The following is a 23,833-nucleotide window of genomic DNA, read 5'->3' as shown; positions in this document are numbered from 1 at the left end:
CATTTCCTGTCTCTTTCTGCTGTCTGCTTTGTTTCTTCCTCCTTAGTGTATAACAAGCCCTCTTAGACATAGACTGGCAGCTGGAAACAGTCCTGAGAATATTGCACAAACAACAGGCAAAACTTCATTAAAATTCCTTGCTGGATTTTAGAAGTGCTTATCTTTTAACATTCTTCTGCACTGTCTCTGTGCTTCTTACATATATTAATTGCATGCTAAGGATGTACTTAAGGCCATGATGAATGACAGACAAAAATATTTCTACCTCGGGGAGTTTAGAATCTGTTGAGCAATAATGGTAACTAAACATGGGGGTGCAGATGTGAAGTCAATACAGAGAACCACAGTGATAGTTTTCTTTTTTTCCATTTAATATAAAAGTGGTTCTGGGACCATAATCTCAAAATTATAGACTCCAGAGCTAAAATGTAGCCAAAGAAAAGGAGGAAAGTTTATTGTGGAAACTAGTAAAATGGGCATGTAGACTTCTGCGTGTATGTGCATTTTTCTTCTTTTCTTTTTGTATCAGCTCTGAGGAGTTTTTCCTCCCACCTTTTTTTAGTACCCATTTTTTCCATGTTTTCTGTCTTTTGTATTGTAGAGTTTTACTCTGGACATGGATCTAAAGGTAAAAAGATTTCTGACTTCCACTTGCTAACTCAACAGCTTACACCTGAAAAAAAATCTTCTGTGTAATGCTGTTGAACATTTTTATGAAAAATTCAGGAAAAATAGAAGTTTAAGCAAATGGTATTCCTGCCTCAGCCACGTGATCTGCTTTTGCCTCTTGGTACAGTGAAGGTGGTACATAGTGTGACAACCAGCAGTACCACAGTTGGTCATTGCCTTGACCCCTATTTGTGTTAATCCTCAGTGTGTTAATTTCACTGTTCATATGATCAGGGTAGAATGTAATAATTTGTGGCTGCTTATATTAATTGCTTTGATATAAATTGCTATATGTACGCCAAAGTGGTGTTTCCTTTTTCTTTCTCTTTGGTGTCTTTCTTCCTATTTTTAGATTCTAGTCCTGCACTAATTTCTCCACCTTTCTCCTCCATAGTGTTGTGGACCTGTATGCTTCCCGTGTATGTTCTTAAGGGCCTCCTGTTTTATGGTAAAACTATCCAAAGAAAGAAGAGAATGGGAAATGCATGACACACTAAGGCAACGGTGGTTGGTTTTTTTGTCAGTATGGATAACACCTTTCAGTGTGTACTCTTTGAATCGCGGTGTTCAGGGTGGTTTAGTTGAAAATTGATTGGGATTGCACGATTACAGTGTAGTACACTTCTAACTAGTTTATATATAGAAAAGTAAACATATAGATGAGCAAGAGTTTTGTAAAATGATTTTAATGTATGTGACATTTAGATACTTGTGGCAGCGTGTAGTATTTAAAAAGTCTATAGGGAGATGATTTGTCAGTGAATGATGAGTCTGTAAATGGATATTGAAAAGTCTCCTCTGTAGTAAGGGGGCTGAAAGAGGACAGTCTATAGCCTTTGAAAAACAAGGATGTGATGATCTGGGTAAATATCATAATGTATATGTGCAAGTGGACTCAATTAGGTTTGCAGAGACAAAACTGAGCTCTGCAGCCTTTCTCTTTGAAACAATGTTTTAAGTCATATCTACCCCATATGTGTGTATACACATGATGATTACACAAAAAATGGTTTGTGGTAGCTTGCTATCTGCTGTAAAGTGGTTTTTTCCACATTCTATCTTAAAATTAACTGCTCTCTAGTTTACAGTTATATGGTTTATCCCATGTCTATTATTTTACACTTACAGTTAACAATGTTTGTGGGAATGTTCCAGGCTGTTGCAGTGATTTGCTCCACGGTTTAATTTGCCCTATATTGCTAACAAAATCTTGAAAATGGACCCTCAAAAATGGGCTGTAGTCTTTAACTTTACAGTTTTTCTTCAACTGGCTTCTAATTTGTGTTTGTACCAACCTCTAAACCCGCAGACCACACTTCAAAAATATTTGTTATAAGCACTATCTGTTTTTTTTCAGGAGCCAAGCCCCAAAGTTCTTGAAGAAAAGATGGTAGATCTTGGACAACAGTTACCTGATGTAGGTCCTGGTGTTGGTGTCCAATATGGTGTCAGCTGCACTCTACAAGGAATGCAAAATAAACTGAAGGAAGCAGCAAGAAAAATCTCAATTCTGAGCCAAGAGAAGCAGCAGCTGATTGAAATGGGAAACAGACTCAGGGCAGAACTCAGAATGGTATTAAAGGAAGGTAAATTTATTCTACAAAACAGTGTTAGCTTATTTACTTAGAATAAAACCTAGGAATCAGTTCATCCTTCAAGCTGGAGAGAGCCAAGCTTTAATATGAAAATGAAGTGCTGGACCTGCCTGATTCTTGATCTGCATAGTTTGTGTGAGACTGCGGTGCTAATTGTTGCAAGTAAGGTTGTCCTGTGATAGGAGGTGCTAACATAGAACAATGAGAGTCTGTAGGCAGTAACTTTTTGTTGATGAACATCTTAGATGAAGGGCTCCCTGGTGCTTAGTTGTCAGTGTGGGAACTGGAAGTTGAACTAAGACTTCTTTTAAGAGCAGAAAAGAAGTAGTTTATATCTCGGAATAAAAACTAATGCTTTATGAAAGTGAAAGAGAAAGCAGAATAAGGTTACTATAGAGTAGACTTGAATCAAGAATATATATAATGTAGAAGATTTCCCTGTGGACATATAAGTTCCGTGCAATAATTGCTCCAGCAATGAAGCAAAGGAAAAAAACATGAGGCCCGTTTCTGCATATAATTGAATCCTTCTGCAATGAGAAGGCCTGTGTTCTGTGGGTCATTTGTATCCACTATAAACACTTGCTGGGAATGTAATATTGATAACAAAATAACAACAGCGAATGCCTTCCTCAGTATTTTCTCTCCTTTATAGGACTTCGGCATCCTGTTAGCTCTAAGCGCTGCACAGTTTGTATTGACTCTGGTAGTCTTTTTCCAAGAGAGCTTGTCAAAAGAACGCAGTGTCAGCTATCAGCTTTAAAGTATCTACAGCACAGGCTTACAACACAGGTAAGCATATGGTCTCTGAAATCTAGCGATAATGAGCAGTTAAGCCAGTTCTAATTCCATGAATATAACTTTCCTTAAAATTCTGCATTTAAATGTCTTTTACTGACTTTAGCTCAAATCTTCCTTTGGTACCTTGGAAGATTTCATAGAATCATAGAATATCCTGAGCTGGAAGGGACCCATGAGGATCTTCAAGTCCTGAACCCATGCAGGGCAACTTAGAAGTCAAACCCTGTATCTAAGAGCATTGTCCAAATGCTTCTTGGAACACCGACAGGCTTGGGGCCATGACCACTCACTCCCTGGGGAGCTTGTTCCAGTGCTTGACCACCATCTCAGGGAAGACCTTCCTAATATCCAGTCTGAACTTCCCCTGATGCAGCTTTAAGCCATTCCCTCACATCCTATCACTGGACACCAGAAAGAAGAGAGCAGCACCTCTCTCTCTGCTCCCCCTCGTCAGGAAGTTGTAGACAGCAATGAGGTCATCCCTAGTCTCCTCATTTCTGAGCTGAACTACACAAGTATCCTCAGCTGCTCCTCATAAGTCCTGCCCTCTAGTCCTTTCACCATCTTTGTTGCACTCCTTTGGTCGCATTCTAATATTTCTATAGCCTTCTCATATTGTGGAGCCCAAAACTGCACGCAGTACTCGAGGTGAGGCCACACCACTGAGTAGAGTGGGACAATCACTTCTTTCGACTAGTGAGCTACACTGTGCCTAATGCCCCCCAGGATACCGTTGGCCCTTTTGGCCACCAGGGTGCATTGTTGGCTTGTATTGAGCTTACCATCAACCAAAACCCCCACATCTCTTTCTGCAGGGCTGCACTCCAGCCTCTTGTCCCCCAGTCTATACGGACATCCAGGATTACACTGTCACAGGTGCAGAATCTAGCATTTGCTCTTGTTAAATTTCATATGGTTGGTGGTTGCCAAGCACTCCAATCTATCAAGAGCTCTCTGTAAGGTCTCTCTACCCTCAAGGGAATCAACGAGTCCTCCTAATTTAGTATAATTGGCAAACTCACTTAGTGTGCGCTCGTCTCCTGTGTCCAGGTCATTGATAAAAACATTGAAGGGAACTGGCCCTAGAACTGAGCTCTGGGGAACACCACTAGTGACTGGCCGCCAGCCAGATGTTACACCATTTATTTCAAGTGTTATATTTGGGCCTTCAAAATTAACTCTTTTAAACATGATTTTCATCCAAGGAATTTCAGAAACACTTTTGTTATTGCAGCATAAATGTAATCCTGAACTACAAGTATGAGTTTCATAAAGCCTAGTTTTAAATAAGTAAGATAAGCTATTTGAAGGATTTGCAGTATGTTCTAAGATAAACTTGAAAATGATTAATCAGTGAGCATATTTCCAAATATCCATATTTTAAAGCACCCATGTCCAAATTACTATAATAGCACATCTTCCATATATGAAAGCAGGATATATAATTAACCTGTCTCTTATATTTTGTAATTAAAATACAACTTTTAATAGTTAAACTGCAGTTTTCATCAGAGAGACAATTGGATAAATCCTGGCTCCCCTAGTAGTTAGTGGCAGACCTCCCAGTGACTTCAATAGTCAGGATTTCACTATGTACTTTACTTAATTGATCGGCAGATTTGTGCCAGTGAGGATTGAGTCAGAGCAGCTGATTGTCGTTGTAGTTTTGAGGGCAGTAAACAATGTTCTTTCAGAAAGGGTGAGGTTGTTGCTCCGAGGTATAAAACTCCAGTAGAATTATTAACGAAGTTCAGCTGGGGAAATACTTCCTCTGGGAACCTCTCTGGGCAACTTGTTCCAGTGTTTGATCACCCTCCCAGTAAAGAAGTTTGGGGTTTGGGGTATTTTTTTTCCCCCTTATGCTTAAGCGCAGTGTCCTGTACTTCGCTCTCTGCCCATTGCCTCTTATTCTTCCACTGTATACCACTGAGAAAAGTCTGGCTCGGTCATCTTTACTTCCTCCTACCATCCCCATCGGGTACTTACACATGTTGAAAAGATCACTCCTGAGCTATCTTTTCTGGAGGCTAAACAAGGCCAGCTTTCCCAGCCTCTCCTCACGTGTTAGATGCTCCAACTCGTTGATCATCTTTGCGGCTGTTTGCTGGACTTGCTCCAGTATTTCCATGTCTTTCTTGTACTGGGGAGCCCAAAAGTGGACACAATACTCTAAATGTGGTTGCACCAGTGTTTGGTAGAGGGAAATAATCACCTCCCTTGACCTGCTGGCAGTGCTTTTCCTGATGCAGCCCAGGATGCTGTTGGCCGAAGGCCTCAAGAACGCATTGCTGCCTCATGTTCAGCTTGTGGTCCACAAGGTTTCCTGTTTCTTTTCTGCTGAGCTGCTTTCCAAGCAGTCAGCCTCCAGCCTTTTAGATTGAAACTGCAATCTCCTCTGCCTTTGGGGAAAAATCAATTGAATTAAAGCTAATCTCCTCTGGGAGGATCCTGTTTATTTTTATTTGTCTCTTTATGCATTCTTATTTCTCTTAACTGAAATCAAGAACAGATTGAGAGCCTTTTTGTGGATTACTAAGGTTCATCCAGGAATATGTAGGAGATTCAAGTTTAATGTTTATCTTTTTACATACTAAGATCTCTGTGATAATATGAAACTACACAAGAGATAATCCTATCATGTTGTCAGATTGCACTAAGAAATCACAATTGTCAGTCATTTATTTGAAAATTTTACCGTCTGAACACATTCTAAAAATGTCTTAAACATTTTTACATCTGGACACATTCTAAAAAGATAAGGTGGAATAACCACATACTCTTTTTGAGCATGCCATCCTGTGTTTTTTTGAGCCTGAAGTTATCACTGATTTCTTCAGATGTTATCTCATTGGCCTAGGTGTATTACAAAGTATATGAACCATCTGGCCAAACAGTTTGAATGGCAAAGGTAGGTTTCCTAAAAGAGAAGTAGAAGTAAATTCCAATGAATATTTGATTTTTCTTACAGTTAAGAATGGTGTTAAAGAAAAAAAAAACATATTAACCTCTGTAGTTGCTTAGAATAAGTGCTATAAATTAGGTAAATGAAGGTTAAGTGACTCAGCTGGTACTAATTTAACCAGTTGTATGTCTGGGGATGACGCGCTTTCAATTTACAATTTAGTTCTGCCGAAAATAGGTTATTTTTTTTCCTGTGAAGTAAAACAGTGCTGCAGATTAGCGATGTAATTATACCCATGAGGGATGTTAGCTGGACTAATTACAAAAACTTCTGGATCAGTAGATTGAAGAAAATAGTGTAAAAAGTTGAAGTGCAAAGATCATCCAGCAACTAAATTTGAGAACAAGTGTTGACAGGGTCAAGTTCAGTGTTTTGCTATCAGGTCTTTAGGCAGACAGTTGTCCAGCTTCTGCACAGGATTGCTATTCTCTTGGATAAAGAATAGTAGTAAAAAAAGGTAATACTTGTCTGGAGGCCTCAAACGTTTGACTATGAAAGGCAAAGGCTCTCCAAGCATCCAAAGTATGCAGCAGTATTTCAGCCTGGAAAGGCATATATTTGTGAAGAAAATGGGTACACGTGTTTCTTGGCTAAGGTGAATCTATCAGATTGAATCTATGGCAACATTTTGGAATATGTTCTAAGGGAGCCTGGCAGGGAAGAACTCTGTGTTTGGACGTCCTATCACAGGTGCTTGAATTTCTCTTAGCTTCTTCCTAGGAGAAGATACCCAACAGGAGGGGCACTCATGTTTGGTAGAGAAAGGTTGCCTGAAGTCCAAAAGGCTATGCTGTTAGAGTCAATTAGAACCAAATTTGAACAGATCGCTTGAGTGAAGATAAGCCCCTGTTCTTCTTTACTGCTCATTAGTCAATGAAGAAGTTTTAAAGGTTGCAGTGTGAGCAAACATTGTAAACCATCCATCAGACAGTGATAAACTGAGAATGCCATCTGGTGTACCTTTACAGGGCTAATGGAGACTTACTCTTCCTTAGGTATAGCAGATACTCCAAGATAACAGAAATTGAGAACTGTAACAGGTCAGTCAGGTAAGCGCAATGTGAGCTGGAGATCTGGTATGTTTTACCAATTTTCTCTAATCAAGTTCTTTTGACATCAAAAGTATCAGTGAGGGCATCAAAAATACTGATTAGGACACACCATAGTGGAAGCCACTGGGTTCCGAGACTGGGAAGGCTCAAATTATTCGAGCTGTGTGAGAACAGGCCTGGGAATGCAACACTGTTTTGCAACTCTTCATTGACAGTCTGAGGACCTGATCGAGAGCTGTCACAGCAGCACTGTCACAAGAAGTATTAGCATCTTGTTGTAGCATGAGGAAGGTCCTCAGAGAAAAGAATCGGGGAGCATTAAATAAATAGCCTCACTGGCTGGCGTATCAATGATACATCTTATGGGACAGTGATACGGGCTGCTTCAGGAGCAGGAGATCTTAAACTTCTTGTAAGACTCCAAGGTGAAAAGGTCAACTCTGGTCCTAGATGACAGTCCTGAGCATATGATTCTGATCTCCCTTTTGTGGGGTTTCAGAAGGAAATAGGTGAGGCAGCTGTTAAAGCGTGCAGAAAGCCTGGAAATTGGTCTGCCAACAGGTGAACTTATTGTGGAATGCGTCAGCATGCTTGTGGATATATAATTCGTTCAGGATGCTTGTGAACATCTTATTAACTCAAAGTCACAAGCTTGGCATCCTTTGTTCACTTGAACTTTCAGTTCAGTGAACTGTTTCTTACGCTCTTAAACTCTAACACCGGGAATGTTTTTTACAAAGGAGATTAGGGTCCAGCAAAGCATTTGAGTAGACTTTTTGTAGCCTGCTTGTTTCATCGCTGCACTGCCTGGATCGAGGTCTGAAAAGGATTAGCTAAATGCTTGTACTAAACATACGTAAAAGCGATTTCCAGATCTGGGCAAAATTGCCACAATACAAACCCACATTTTTTACAATGTTTTTTTCTTCTCCACTGCTTCAATTTTTCTTTCTTTCACAACTCATCTTAGAACTTAGCTCACTCTTAAATTGAGACCAATGAATATTCATTGCTCATCCATCCCAGTCTTCCTCATTTTTAATGAGCGAGGTACTGTGTTTGCTATTTTTCTGGCATCTCGTGTCTCCCATGTTCTTTTTAAAACCGTTAAAGATTGTTCTTGCATTTGTAAGAATAAATAGATTTTAAAAATAAAATGTGTCCATGGCTCTTGGAGAGGTAGCATTTGACTGCGAGTTTACAGATGGTGTGCTAAACTCCAGGAGTAGTAGTCCAGCCTCTTCAGCTTATGGGTTGCTTGGAGGTCATGGTTGAAGTGGCTATCATTGAGGATCTTTTCAGCTCTGGAACCTTTGGGATGATCTTTGTTACTGCTGGAATTTGTCCAGACTAGAAAGAAGGATAGCCCTTCTTATACCCAAGCTGTTCATGTTCAGTAGTCTCATTCCAGGCTGCTGTTTACTCAGAACATATCTGCTGAGGCTTCAGCTCCTGCACTGAAGCTGAGCTCTAGGTTGAGCTTCCAAACACTGCTATTCTAGTTTGGGTGTTTTTCATCTAGGTAATCACTCTTACTAGCCAGGTTACATTTGCTTCTGTGTTCAAGGTCATCATCCTTACCAAAAACTGAGAGAATTTATTACTATCATACCTACAGGAATTTCAGTGTCAGTTACTTTGTATGATGGGCTCATATTTTGTTTCTTTAGTCTTAAATATATAGCAAAAGACTTTGATGTTTATTTTCATCTCCTGTGACAGGGCTGCAGCAGTTTGCTTTTCATCAGATCTCACTTTAATTGCTACATGTTGAAAGTTGGTGAAACTTTGTGGGATAAATAGGTTTGACTAATTGCTGACAAATTACTTTTCCATAGCTGCTTTATTTTATTTGGGGTTTTTTAGGACTTCTTTGGGAGTTTTTCTTCTGTAATTTAATCATGGGGAAAAAACAAAAGTGAAGAATGACCCTGACAGTATAAACTTGAGTAACAAGCAGGATGATAGTAAGAGCAGCAAGAAATGTAGATTTTGAACAAATTTAGTAAAAGGTTTATTAGGAGGGTTGTGGGGTCCTGTTGATCTGAAGGGAACATAATTTTATTTAATATTATTTATAGCTGATTATTTTAAATCTAGCAGTGTAACAGCAAACAGCTATAAATGTATTATTTTTAGAGACCATGAGTTATTTGTGTTACTGTATTATTTCCTATTAGGAGCTGCAGTATGCAAAGCAACAGCATCCCTCAAGGATCTCTTCCTTAATTGCCTGCCCTAGCTTAAAGGAAGAAGAAGCTCCAAGCAGCTGTGGGGAAGAAACAAAATTACCATCCACTGAGGTACAGTGCAGTTTTATCATCAGTGTAATTTGCCTTCAGTTGGATTTTTCAGTTGCAGTTGCTCAACAGTCATCTCCTGGAGGACTTAAAAATATATGTATTTTTTAAGTTATGCATTGTTCCTGTACAAAATAATATTTGTTAACACTTAATAAACTAGGGTTTCTCAATCGCTTTCATGATGTTGTAATTAATCTTCTTGTACAATGTTTCAAAATTAAAAATAATAATTTTCTTTTGTCTTGTCTCTTGCTGAAACCTACTATCTTTCTAAGACCAAGATGGCACTATGAGGTTTAACCAATTTTCAGGTGTCCTTGATGTGAAAAGCATGTATCTCTGTAACATTGTGTTTCAATTTGAACAGATTCAGCTAGATTTCTCTATTGAAAATCATGGGCCAGAGCAACGAAAGGCAGATACATCCTCAAAGATCGTTCAAAGTCAGCCACTCAGGCAGAATCCTAGTCAAGCCCAGCAGGTCCAGCTTTCTTCATCTAGAGCACATAATTTCTGCCAAGGTGTTTGGCAAACTTTAGAAATGGGATCAAGCCCTTCTATTCTCAGTCCTCAAAAGAACACTGACCAAGGTAAGCATGCTTTGTAAAGTAGTCACGGTATTTGACTCTTCTAAAAGAATGGAAGTACAGTAGTGGATTCTGCCCCCTTCCACTAAATTTTTCACACAACTGCTACTGTTGTTACAGTCCTGTAATTAGAATCTGAAGATCTAATGAGTTACTTGAAGGGAATTTCACTGTTGCCAGCAGAAGTAAGAATTAAGAGGAATGCCTATATAGCTCTCTTGTTTTAATGCCATTGTTGCAAATACTTCTCCCCTTTTATTAAATACTGGGGAAAATGCAAATACCCTTCTGTTTTTACATAGTCTAAACCTTATCTGGGGCAGATATGAAAGTGTCTGTCTGAGAATTGCACAATTCATGTGTTGCCAAGTGACTATTAGATCAAATTGTAATTTGGCAAATCCTTGCTTAATCATTATTTTTGTGGCAGGTTAATAGCTGCAATACTGCTTAGTGTGCTAAGACCTAAAGGCCAAAAGTGAGATCACGGGCATAATGTGATATATGCTGTGTGCACACAGTTAACTAGGTATTGTTATTCACTAGAATTTTATAGTCCAGTGCAATGAGTTGGAACATAAAAAAATAAAAGCAGACACAAATTCTTATATGCGAGACAGCATCCTGACGTTAGACATCAGACAGTATCAGGGTTAGGGTGAGAGGAGAAGGTAAAACCTAAGTCATAGGCTGAACATTAATCAATGTTACACTTCTACAAAAAGCACCATGTGTTCTTGGAAATTTAAGCAGGAGCACCATTTGTAATATACGTGCAGTGAAGTGTAGCCTCTTCACAGGCAAATTGTAAAGGAACTTTTTAATGGTAGCCATTATGTTGAGCAGTGTATTGCAGATGAATGTTATGTCTCCCAAACTGTTGGCCTGTTCATGAAGTAATCCTTCATTGGCAAAACTTTGGAAAACTGTTCTAACATCTGCTGTGGATGGGACAGAAGGTAATGGCCTTAAATTATAATACTGGAAAAACTTTAAGGATGGCTACTAATGGAGTATGTTCCCCAGAAGGATTGCAGACTCTTCTTTAATAAAGATCATTATAAATAGACAAACATTTCTCCAGAATGTTCCAAGTAAAGGTGATTTTTATTTTTTAATAAGAGGTGTAGCATTCAATAAATTATTTCTTACAATGCTATGGGGCTTACGTGGGTTGTTTTGGTTTTTTTGTTTTGATATTACTATTTTTATCATCATCATTATTCCTGAGATCTGATGGCAGCTGTGGAGTAATATGGCAGCCATTTAGCCTTTTCAAATGAGCTTGGTATTAATAGTGACCTGTTACCATTACATAGATAGTCATGTACCATCAACTACGTACCAGACTGCAGGAGCAAGAATGCAACCAGAGGGTAAGGGAAGTGATTTGTTCCCCTCTGTCTGGTACTTGTGAGGCCACATCTGGAGTACTGTGCCCAGTTTTGGACCCTCTGGTACAAAGGGTTGACAAACTGGAGTCCAGTGAAGAGCCACTGAGATGGCTAGGGTGCTGGAACACACATTACACGAGGAGAGGTTTAGAGAGCTGGGTTGTTCAGTGTGGAAAAGAAAGAGTCATCGGGTAGTCTGCTGCTTTTTAACTACCCAGTGAGGGATTTTGGAGAAGGCAGAGCCAGACTTTTAGAGGTGCACAGTGAAAAGGAAAGCAGCAATGGACACAAGTTGTGTCAAGGTACATTCTGAGCAGGCAGTGATAAGCACTGTGATGTTTCACCCAGAGGTCTCTTCCAACCTACATTGCATGTATTTTTAAACCAATGTATAGATGCAATGACCCATCTTTAGCAGCACACAAGAAAAAAAACAATATTTAAAAGGACTTTCAAAATGAAGAATGGATTATAAGTGTATTTATTCACAACAGCAGTGCATTGCAGGGACAAAGTAATATGCATTGACAGACCTGTAGGACTGGAACGGACATAGTGCTGACAGTCATGATTCATGTGGTTTTTTTGTGGGGCTGGGACTGAAATAGGAAGAGTATTTCAGGTCAGGCCTATATTGACAGGATAAGCAAGAGGATGTCTCTGAAACATTACTGATAGTGCCATGCAGTTTCACGCTGCTGTATGCATGATGCAATACCACTGGCAGCCTTACAAGGACATCAGTTTCTTAATGTCTAGAAATTTCCATCCACCGTTGCAAAACTTGCTGTAGATTTTTGGGGATCTAGAGAATAGCAAAAAAGGAAAGATCATACTGCCAACATGAAACAAGTGAAACCTCAATTAGGGGTGATATTTTCCTGAGAACAACCTGAATTTGATCTCTGCATCCAGATTTACCCTAAGAACACTGGAGCGGAGCTTCTTACTCAAATATGCAGGCCCTGAAATACTGCATTGCAAGAATAGGACTTTTAAAAACTCTTTCATGTTGCTTAGCTTTCTCCTCCAGGAAACCATCCAAATGGTATCCTTAATTCTACTAGACTGAATGCTGCGTTTCAGAAAACAAGATTGTGAAAGCAAAATCTTTATTTTTTGGAAGAATGTCACCTTGGAGCAGAATACACAAAATTTTCAAGGAGTTCTGCTTCTGATTTTTAGCAGAGGCTTGCATTATATTTCATGTCTGAGCTATGGAAAATTAATTCAATATTTCCTGTTTAAAACCACTCTGAATTTAATACATTCATCAAACACATGGTTACAGTGGATAGAGCCATCATTAAGACGGAGTGACTCGATACTGGGCTTTCAGATACAAGTGACACACACACAGACTTGAAAGCTCAGTAACAAAAAGTTATTTGCAACAAAGCAAGCAAGTTAGCTTGCTTATTCAAACATTTCTTTTACAAGTTCAACTCTGTACAAATCTGTCACACCAGTAGCTGTGTTTTATGGGCATTTCTGGTGAAACAGAAACAATTGTAGTGCAAGAATGATTTTCTGAACCTGTTGAACAGCTTCGCTCATTTTTTTTCATGTACAAAACAGCCTATTGGGACTTAAAATGGTTGGCATGTCAAGTAAGCCCTGCAATTTGCTGTATTTCCAGCATATGACACAATTCAGTGACTCAGTGTGTCTTGGACTGTTTGTGACTACATGTTAACACTGTATTACTGAAGTGGACTGTTACGTACTTTATTCATTTCACCATCGAATTCAGAACTTGTGGAAGCTTCCAAGCAAGTCAGAAGGCTATGAGATATTTTAATTTTCTCTCTCCTTACTCTACCTGCTGATTTTTAGTTTGTACTGTAGGAATGAGATGGATTTAATAGTTTGTATGTTAATTCTGCAGGTAAGTAGAAAGAAAGGGTTTAGAAGGAACACATGTTCCTTGTTCAGGTGTTTTTATTGTTCTGTATTATTGAAAGAAAAAGATCCTGCTACAGAGGTAGACAGGTACAAGCCACAATGATACTAAAAGCATCAATGTTACATACATAGACTGTTCTAGTAAGAAATACACTTCTGTATTTCTTTCCTTTTTATATGCCCTATCCCAGAGATTGAGAGCAGATGGGAGACTTTGGGTGGTGATGCATATCATCTGCGTCTTGAACACTGATGACAGGCCATCCTCAAAGGAAAGTTGCCTGTCAAAAGAGTTGTATACTTTTCTCTGAAAATCATGAGACACGTGTACAACCGTATCATTAGCTTCTGTACACGCTGCAAGGTTTCTCTATTCACCTGTGGGCTATAGGGCCTTTTTTGATTTTAGAAGAAATGTTAAGCAGGGGGAGGGAAGCTTTGTAAAACATTTAGAAGACTGGAATTTATTTTTCTTCAAGTAATTTAGCTTAATAAAGTTTTTACTTGCTATTGGAGACACTTACTAGTTTTTCTGGAAAGAAAGGCAAACACCACCCATTAAAGTGCGACTGTAAGACTGCATTTAGAGTGAAGCCAGTACTGTGAAGGGTGCTTTGTGGTACCATGTGAAAAGCTCCTGATCACCTGTATCTCCTTGGGTCAACAGAGGCTGGGGTCAGTACGTAGGGAGTAAGAGTGTGAGGCAAGCTGTGTCTGCAGTTTGAATGTCCCCACTAGTCACCCGTTTTACACACTTTTGGGGAAGATGAAACTTTGTATTTTCCCTGCCAGAGGAGGGCTCCAGTTGTGGAGGATGGTCCCACCGTACATTTTGAGAAACCCCACCTCCACAGATACTCAGAACTGTGTCCTGGGCGTATTAATTTGAGTTTACGGTGTAGCCTAACAAAGAACGAGATAGAGCTGCTTTGAAGCAAAGTAACTTTTCTGGTTTACTACTTGAACTTAGATAGGGGAGTTTCTTTTACTATAATTCTCATTGTTACTGTTGCTTGCAAAGCTCTGTGGTCTGAAATCCTACACTTTATGGATCAGAAGTTATCTTAAGTGTTTCCACACTAGACAGAATTTCAACAGCTTTGACATCACTGACAGTTCTAAGAGCAATCCATGTGGGTAAAAAGCTGGCCAGAGAAAGAATCTGGTAAAATATTAACAAATAGAAAGAGCGCTCTGGCTCTGGCTTCATTCCGTCTCCAATCAGAAAAAGACTCATGATTTCTTTTTTGCGTTACATAAAACTTCATCTTTGAAGTGTTTCACAAACATTAACTAATCCCCTAGTTACATTTTCTTCACTTAAATGTTCTTCTCCTGAATAGGAACTTGTTTGAGTTGGTGTTCCTTCAGAAACACTGTTGGCCATAAGCAAATATCTAGTGACAAGTTTCTTAAATTAAATTTTCCATCTGGGGAAATTTCAGTTTGCTCATACAACATGTCTACATGTATCTCTTTAGTTCTGAAAAAAAAATAATCTGTGAATATTAATTTCTGACTGTAGTTAGCACATATCAATTAGAAGATATGTTAAGCATTTCAATACACTAAAGATTTAGGTCCATTTTCAAAGGCAGTTTAGGCTCTTAACTGTGATCTTACTAGCTCTTTTTGCCAAGGTCACTTCTGAAAGTAAGTTACAGGCTTGTAATTTAGGTGTGCTGTTTCATTGTTTGCTTGTGAAAACTAAGCTACTGCATTTAAATTCTACTGCACAGTGCATATTTGTGGTGATTTTATTCGAGGTCCTTCACACGTGTGAACAGTCCCAAGCAGAACTAGTAACATATGAAGGTCTGCATTCAGTGTTCTCTTAGGACATTTCACTTTAAATAGCATTTCTAATTCTGGGGTATTGGTTCTTTATCTTTTTCTATTTTGTAGAACTAACCTTACAAGTTTGCAATTTCACGGTTTTAAATTTCTGTGTTAACACAGCTTTTTGACAGTCCAAAACTTTACAATAGCCATATAGAATTGCTTGTGTTCCGTGTTGTTGTTCCAAACACCTAACTAAGTAGTCTTTACTAGTTAGAACTGTGAGACTCTACTAATGTCAAGAGACAAGTATACAAAAGACTTAAGAGGAAGGGATGCATGTGATGCATTGGTTCTTGGTTACTTTAACTTTGGATCTACAGGATCACGGCCTCCCACATTATTTCTGAAAGTCATCCCCTTGGTTGAATACAAAAGACCATTCAAAACTGAGAGAATATTTCAAAAAACAGACTGTAAGCAGTGTTGGCTGTGTGCTATTTATGGGTCTGCTCACTGCTGTTATTTAGACCACAGACAAGAGGTAATCTCATTCTTCTGCGGCTCCTGTTCGAAATAATCTTTGAGGTTGTATCCAGTACCTTTCAGACACTGCTGCCTGCACTGTTCTAAACTGTTGTTGTTGTGAAATTCTGCCTTACTATCTGCCAGATGTGGTAGAGGTCTAGGGTAATGCACTATAACGATTAAAGTCCTTTTTCCAGGCAGGAAAATACACCCAAAGGTCTTCCATGGGCCGAAGCATCCTCCTTCGTATCTTCTACACGTGTAGGTAACCACTAGGTGGCAAGCTGAACAACACGATTTCACATCCACAGCACAAGAGTCCACTGAGCTTTTGCCACCACAAGAGTCCACTGAGCTTTTGCCACCTGTAATAACAAATGCCACCAAGCTGACTCAGTGCAGAGATTGCACACACATGAGTGAACAGATGGTTCAAGCTAAGCCTGAACATAAAAATTATTTTGAAAAGTGTCATGTTTTGACAGTAGCCACAGTGTCATGCTTTGCATAGAGCTGTAAACTCTCAATAGATTCATTCCATAACTCAAGAATATTTTTTATTTCCTTCCACATAGAAATTTGTTTGGACTTTCTACCGTGTTCTGTTGACTACGAAAATTTGCCTTATCCTACTAATAACTTATCTTCGTCAATTTGTGCACCTCTTATTCTTGCTCTGTGATTGATTAGTGCCTGGGACTGGAGCCTGTCAAGCTCAAAAAATTCAGCTAATACAGAATGCTGTAGTGTGTGTTACCACAAGTATATTATGACTAATTCTGCTGTCTGCCTTGGCTCTCCATAGAAAATCTGAAGTTAAAATCTCCATGCCTTGAAAAATAAGGGTTAAGTGACTGGAGCCAAGCACCTGTAAATATTACCTATAGCTTACAATGAATACTGTGATTGACCAATTCCACTTATCTTAGCTAATGAAATCTGTTATGAGACTAAAGTTCAGTTAGTTGGAGATAGTGGTTTTCAGAGAATTACGCGAGGGGCTGCAGAATGGACTCCGATTGGTATTAAGACCAGTCTCCCTGCTTCCCAGCCAAAGATGTTACTTTTTGAGTTAGTCCTCTCTAGTACACCCAGATATTTTAGGCAGCAAAACCGAAGATTTCCACAGTAAATGCCTTCCTCTATCAGAGAAGATGAAAAAAACCCCTGAAAGATAATGGTAGTAGCGCAGCTTTGTCAAGCACACAGAATTGCCTTTGAGCCCTTTGGATCATGCATATCCAAACACGTTTTGCTGCAGTTTTTATGACTGCTGGTGATTTCTTGAAACAGATCAAACTATTGCAGCCAACTACTTTATCACCTTTTCACAATATGGGAACAGGTAGGTCTCACTTTGTATCGTGTTGTCCAGTGTGTTGGTATTGCCTTGATTGATACAGATGTTCTCTCACGATGGAGAGAAGGGTAAACTTGTAAAAATGCAATGTTTGAAAACGGCTGAACGGATAGTTGTGCTTGACTTGAACAGTTACACCAACCTCCCAGCTGTCTTCCTTTCTCCTCTCTTAAGCAGTCTGGTGGTAATGGAGAATGAACAGGTAGGGATGAGGTGAGATTTGAGCAGGAGATCCCGATGTATTATACCATCAGCGTAGCAAGCCTTAATGGACAGTTCTGTGCCTCCTATGTACAGAAATGGTTCTGTTGCTCACTCAATAGAAGACTTCGACAATGTGCAGCAATATATTTAGAGAAAAAGAGTAAACCATTTCTCTTCAACTATCCTGTCTTATAATTAAATACAAACATAACTACAAAGTATTTTTATTTCTTTTTTTGAGCAGTGGAGTTTGAAGTGATACGTTCAACTGAGCAATCTGAAGAATCTCAGAAAAATATCAAAGCCAAGGATAAACTTGAAATGCCAGCTGCAGATTTGACAGTCAGAGGAACCAAGCTGGAAGTTCAGCAGAAGTTAAAAGCCAGGAATTTATCTTGTGCTCATCCCATAAAACCAAAAATCTGCTCTAACGTGGCAAAAATCCGCAACTATAATATTAAAGACTGATTTCTTTGTTGGCAGCAAGTTCCAGGTCCACACTTGCTATTAACTTACTTTGGAATCTACAAATCAGATCTAAATACCAGCTTCATTTTCATACGTCGAGTTGGGATGTTTGCAGCCAGAAGAGAGAACAAATACCCTGTTCCATACTGTGAACCCTGAAATAGAGGGTTAATCTGTGTACATTATGAGATTACAGACTTCACTGTTAATACTGATTTATTTTAATTATATATGATAAATACTGCTTGCATCATGGATTTAGAAATGCCCTGTTAATACATATGTAAAGCCTTGTGCCTTTAGGCAGGGCTTGCAGGTCTTTAGCAAATATTTTGTTGAGAAACTGTAGATGTGATTTAAGCTTAGAAGTGGGATGCCTCAACCTACTTGTTTTCTTATAATTAACAAATCAACGGTTAATCCTGTGCAGCTATCTTTCTACTTGAAAGAAAGGAGGTTGAAAAGATTACACCTGAATCTGTATTGATTCTCATCTTCCGTAGCTCTTTCCACTTGTTCAGACAGCACGAAAGAGTATAAAATGAGACTTCTATTGTCACGCCAATAATTTTGTTTTTCTTTAACAAGAGATGGCATAGAGTTTAAAGCAGTGAAAAACATGTTCAGTAGCAACATGAAGAACACAACATACAGAAGCATTGTAAGAAAGATGTTTTAGAACAGATGAAACTAAAAGAAAATTTGAATGAGTTGTGATGTAATGAGGGATATCTATATAGTTATGAACATGCCAGGACATTGAAACAAGAAATCAGTGTATTTCTGTAACATTTCCAGCAATGCTGAGCTGTCTTGGGATATTGCAGTGGTGAACTTTACTCTAAGTAAAGGAGATACACACAAAAAACGCAAGAAAAATCTTTTTTACTGTGAGGATGGTCAAACACTGGAACCGATTGCCCAGAGAGGTTATGGAGTCTCCATCTGCAGAGATTCTCAAAACCCAACTAGATGTGGTCCTGGGCAACCTGTTCCAGCTGACCTTCCTTGAGTATAAAGGGATTGGCGTAGGTGATCTCAAGAGGTCCCTCCCAACCTAAGTGATTCTGTGATTCTGTGAGTGGTATCACTGAAGTGAATAATACTTCCCAGTTGCTGCTAAAAACATATAAAATCTAAACAGGATTAATGAAGAGAGCTACTCACCTATGAACACTTTTTTTTCTCTAGCACTTTTCTTTTTAGAAATGCTTTCCTGGTACTCTTTGCACATAGCTGCTCTCTTTGGCATCCGACAATGTGGTAGTAATCATTTTGAGAATTTGAATAATTATTTTTCTACTCCCTGCTGAAAATGTTTTACTTTAGTGCAAAGGTGCTGATATTATAATCAGATGCTAAATCTGCAATAAATTTAATTGAGATGTTACCAAGCCAATATGAGGCCTGAGAGACTTTGTAAGCTTCTTTCCAAATCATTTAGTTACTTGAAAATCCTGTCATTGGATTCAACATTTAACATTGTTCATGAGCCGGAACAACATGATGCATTCCCTTCAACCAGGCCCTGAATGAGCTCTTTCTGTAGCTCAAAGCATAGTCGATTCTAACAAGTACAGGAATTTTGGCCCCGATCACACCAGTTACAGCTCTCACTGGTTATTTCTAGAACGCAATGTGTAAATTCCGAAGTTTTTAATAGCTGTAGATTATCCTGGAAAAAAATGTTTTTATTTCTAATTCCGTGTTTAATATTGAACTGTGGAGATGCACAGTGTTTCGGTGCTATGAGATTCTGTGCATTTACAGGTGTTAAAAGCAGCGTGCTCTTGGAAAAAGAGCAGTTTGTTCCATAATCTTTGTAACGCTGCGTCTGAGCCTGGGAAACATTACTCTCTATTCCTTACATCATGGATATAAGCTCATGGGCTGCAGACTTCAGAAGTGCCTTTGTGTAGGTTTCTTTGCAGGCTTTTAGTTTTTTTGTTTGCTTGCTTGAGGGGGTTTGGGGTTTTTTTGTGGTTGTTTGCTCCCCCCCCCCCCCGTCACCTGGCATGCCTGGTCATGCAGACTTCTTGCCAGAAACGCAACTTTAATTTATTCAGTTTCCCTGAGAAACAGGTTTCCTTAAGGCAGCTGTAGGTAGGGGAAGATGATAGCTCTTCATTGTTTCATTTTGTTTTACTTGTGATAGAAAAAAAGTAGTTCATCACTGTATATTTGTTTCAGAGTAACTATAAGAACATAGCATGTAGGTATGCTGAAAATTAACAAAGTATGCATAATAACAATAAATGACATGAACATATTGCTTGGATCCTGTGTGGCAAGGTTGTGCTGTGTACTGCATGCGGGGGGAGAATTCTCATGTGCTTCTCCCATGGCCAAAGTACTTAACAAATTAAATTGGGCGTTGGTTCTTAAAAACCGGGTGAGAAAGACCGGTGTTGAGGAATATACGGATGAAGGCAGAAGTTCTGCCCGGAGAAGGCCGTACTCGAGCTGCCTTGCGCAGCGGCAGCGCTCCAGGGCGGCCCCGGCAGCAGCGGGAAGCACGAAGGGGAGCGGGACCCCGCGGGGGGCGTTTCCTCCGCCCCGGCGGGGGCGGGGGCTTGCTGCGCCCCCGCGTGCGGGCCCACGTCTGCCTGCCGAGGGGCAGGAGGGCTGTTCTGGTCTCGGAATGGCGCTCGTAGGTACCACGAAAAAACCCGACTTTTTTTACTCTTTCGCTTTAATTCAAGGCGTGTAAGTGACAGAGACGTGGACAAACGGTGCCTGCGCGCAGAGCGACCCTGCCCTGGTCTGCCCTTTGGCAAGGGGGCCGTACCGGGGGCACAGCGGGCAGCGAGGCCCCCGCGAGCGCGGCGGCCCGCCCCCCGCCGCCGGACCCGCTCCGCTGCCCCAGTCACGGCGGCGCGACGGGCCTGGGCACGGGGCAGCGCATCCCCGGCCGGCGTGCCCGCTGCCCTGTGGTAACCCCGGGACCGCGCTCGGCCGGGGTGAACGACCGCCGCCGGCGGACAGCGGCGGGTGCTGGCTCCGCCGCAGCCCCAGCCGTTCCCTCAGCCGTCACCACATCGCCTTATCGCCTAGCAACACCCCACGGGCCGCGCGATTGGCGGGGCCGCGCCCCCGCCCACACGCTCCCGCCTCCGGATTGGGTGCCGGCCCGGGATTGCGCGTCCAGCCCCGCGTCCCTTCCCTTTGTGCGCCGCGGGCGCTCCGCGGTCCGACCTGGCCTGGCCCGGCGCCCGCCGGCCCTCTCTGCGTCTCTCGCCGAGCCACGGTGCCGGCGCGGCGCGGCAGTAGCCCCTCAGTGTGCACACCCGCGGGGAGGTGGGAGAGGGTGACGAAGAGGCCCGCGGTGGGTCGGCCCCACCGCGCCCCCCGCAGCGCCCGGCCTTCCGCGGCCGCCAGCACGGGGCGGGGCGCGAGAGCTTGGCCCGCTGCCGCGGACGCGGGGGCCCGCCTGGGTCCGCCCCTGCCCGGCCGTGGCCCCCTCCTCCCGTGGAGCGGCTCCGGCGGGCAGGCGTTGGCATCACCCCGGGGCCGGCTCGGGGTGGCCCTGCCCCGGCTCTCATTGGACTGCGGCGAGGAGTAAACTGTCAGCCCATGTGGCGTGGCCGCCGGAGGTGGCGGCTGCTTAAATAGCGGAGGGAGCTAGAGGGAGACAGAGAGGAGAGCGCGGAGCATCAGCCGTGCGCAGCTAGGCACCGGCCGCCGCAGCAGCAGAGCCCGCGTCCGCCCGCAGAGCCCGCTCCGCAGCAGTCCCGTCCGGCGCTGGGCTGACGCCAGTCTCTCCCCGGCACGAAGCCTTCCGCACCTGTGCAGGTACCGGCGGGACGGTGGATGCGGCGCAGCCGGGAGAGCGGCGGCCTCCGCTCCCGCCTCCGCGGGCCGCTGCGCCCTGCGGGCGCGCCGTGGAGGCTCCATCTTGCCCTCGTCGCCGTGTGGGGCTGCGCCCGCGCCTCGCCGAGCGGGTGGCGGGGGGGCGCGGGCCCGGCCCGCACGACCAGAAGGTTCCGCGCCCCGGCGCCGTGGTCGCTGCGCCCTCTTGCCGCGGGCCGCTCTCCGGTGGCCCGGCGCGGCCATGCTGAGGAGAGTCCCCGCCAGCTCGGCGGCTGGTTGCCGAGCCGCAGCCGCCCGCTGCGCCCGCCCGGCGAGGCGGCGCAAAGGGAGGCTGAGCAGCTGCATTGTGGTGCCTGCGCTCGGCCATCTTGGCGGTGGGCGGGGACCCTGCCGCCGCCGCCGCGACCCCTCGCCGCCGGGCCGGGAGGGCTCGGGGGGCGCAGGGGCGCGCTGGGGGACGCGGGCAGAGGCGCCGCTGCCCCCGGCCGTCGCGCGCGCCCGGCGGCAGGAGCCTTCCTGCCGTTCCCCCGAGCTCCGGCGCGCCGCTCCCCAGCAGCGGCGGCGAGGCCCCGCGGGGGGCGAGGGGCCGCGCCCGGCGCGAAGCGAGCAGCGCCCGCCGCGGGGCTGGGCGGCCGCGGGGGCCCCGCGCTGCCGCGGCGCGGAGCACCGGGCCGCCTCGGGCGGGCGCCGCGGCTGAATGGGCCGCTCTGCGCTGGCACTGGCGAGGCAGGCGGAGGGAGCGGATTCAGCGTTCGCTGTTGCGAAAGGCGAGTTGCAGTAGGTGCTAGGAAGCCGTCTGGAAAAAGGTGCCGCGTACACCGCCGAGCTTGGGTTTTGCCGCTTTGACAGAAACCAGGGGCCCACACGGAACAACCCATTGATTGCGCACCGGTGTGGAGCTGATGATGGGGTTCTGTCAGTAACGCCATGATCGTCTTGGCTTGTGCTGCTTTTGCTCCTACTTGGTTTTTGTTCCACGTTCCTTCCCTGGCATAGGGCCCTTTGAGACAGCAAGGAAAAGAGGCATTCGGTAAAAGCTTTATTCGGATGCTTAAATTGAAACGGACAGTGTTGAAGCTGCGTGTGTTAACTTGAATACTCCTTCGGAGAGCAGTGCTGGGGGTTTTGAAGCCGTCTTGCCCTAACATACGGGAGGAAAAGCCTCGAGCCACGTGAGCAAAGGGTTCACCTTTTCCTGCAGCCTCTGTGCTTCTTGAAACAGAACCGTAGTGCACTGTGCAAGGCTGCGTTTAGCCAATGCAGGGGATGAGGTCCCTATGTGGAGGGCAGTTACGAGCAGACATTTTACAAGCGTTATAGAGGGATGCTGGTGACTTAAACTTTTGTAAAATCAATTCTGACCATTTGGGAATCAGCGGAGCTGTGTTAATTCCACGAGCAAAATCTAACCTACTTTTCTCAAATAGCAGGAAACACAGTCTGGTTCAGAGCTGTTAAGTAGTGCATTTTAAATATGAAAACACGCTACTGTTTTTCATTTGTCTTGTGGTCAAGGAGACAAATCCAGCCTTGAAACAGAAAGAGGCAGTTAAAACGTCTTTTGTTAAATTGAAGCTATAGCACACAGATTTCTGGTAGCCAAATGCTTTCAAAAAATGAAAAGCAACCTGTGTTTGACTCTATTTTTGTAAAGGTTTTTTGGAGGCAGGCGTTATAGCTCTTTATAAGTGAAGTTCCTATTTAATGATGGTTTTAATTACAAATTTTAGAAATTATAATCGGAGATTAGGAAACCTGGATTATGATGTAGGCTTATTGAAAAACTAAGAAAGCAATCCTTTTGTCAATGTCTGTGCTGAGGGAAGCTATGGAGGAGTCATGAATGTTTCTTTTTACAATAATGGGAGCTCCAAAAAAGATCAAGATTTGGACTTCCTAGAAACAATAGCAGAGTTACCTTTGAGGATTCTGTCCAACCGTGATGACAGCCATCAAAATAACAGTGAAATAAATATAAGCAATGTGCTCCAGTGTAGGAAAGAGAAATGTGCATCAGGCAAAACAAGATTTGGGTAGTATTTGTTGTTTCTTCACAAACAGTTTCTTTTTTCCTTCCCTCTCCCCCTCCTTTCCTCACTGAACCTTAGGTGGACTTAGGTGCAGCAGAATAAGAAAAGTGTTCTCTTCAGCAGTTGGCAAGTCAGGTATGAGTGGGAGAAGAAATAACATTTTTACCTTCACTTTTTTTATTTTTCTTTTTTTCTTGTCTTTCTTTGTCTTTCCCCCTCTAAAAGCTTACAAGCTTAATGGGCACAGAGATATTTTTGTAGGGAAAGAGTAGATAAAATTATTGTTTTCAAAAAAAAAAAACGTACAGCTGCCAGGGATGTTGGAAAACGATGATTAATACTTTTCTTCTTGATTCATTATTGGTGCTGGATTAGGGAGGTATTGA

At 42.6% G+C, this 23,833-nt stretch overlaps 2 protein-coding genes across 2 annotated transcripts in view; both read left to right on the top strand.

Moving 5' to 3' along the window:
* Positions 1–17,712, top strand: part of CCDC57 (coiled-coil domain containing 57) — a 45,605-nt gene extending 27,893 nt beyond the window's left edge. Inside the window, 6 exon segments of the mRNA XM_059828409.1 lie at positions 602–628; positions 2,027–2,255; positions 2,920–3,056; positions 9,260–9,382; positions 9,750–9,903; positions 17,384–17,712. Of these exon segments, the coding sequence (XP_059684392.1) occupies positions 602–628; positions 2,027–2,255; positions 2,920–3,056; positions 9,260–9,382; positions 9,750–9,903; positions 17,384–17,607 (894 nt within the window). The 3' untranslated portion in view covers positions 17,608–17,712.
* A 3,668-nt stretch (positions 17,713–21,380) lies between these two features.
* The window catches only part of FASN (fatty acid synthase), a 46,585-nt gene continuing 44,132 nt past the window's right edge, over positions 21,381–23,833 (top strand). The window contains exon 1 of the mRNA XM_059828032.1: positions 21,381–21,399. The gene's annotated coding sequence lies outside the window, so the exon portion shown is untranslated. The remainder of the gene's footprint in view (positions 21,400–23,833) is intronic.

Source organism: Gavia stellata, chromosome 22, assembly GCF_030936135.1.
Source record: "Gavia stellata isolate bGavSte3 chromosome 22, bGavSte3.hap2, whole genome shotgun sequence".
Taxonomy (NCBI): Eukaryota; Metazoa; Chordata; class Aves; order Gaviiformes; family Gaviidae; genus Gavia; species Gavia stellata.
Note: the sequence above shows the minus strand (reverse complement) of the source record. Positions and strands in the feature narration are given on the sequence as shown.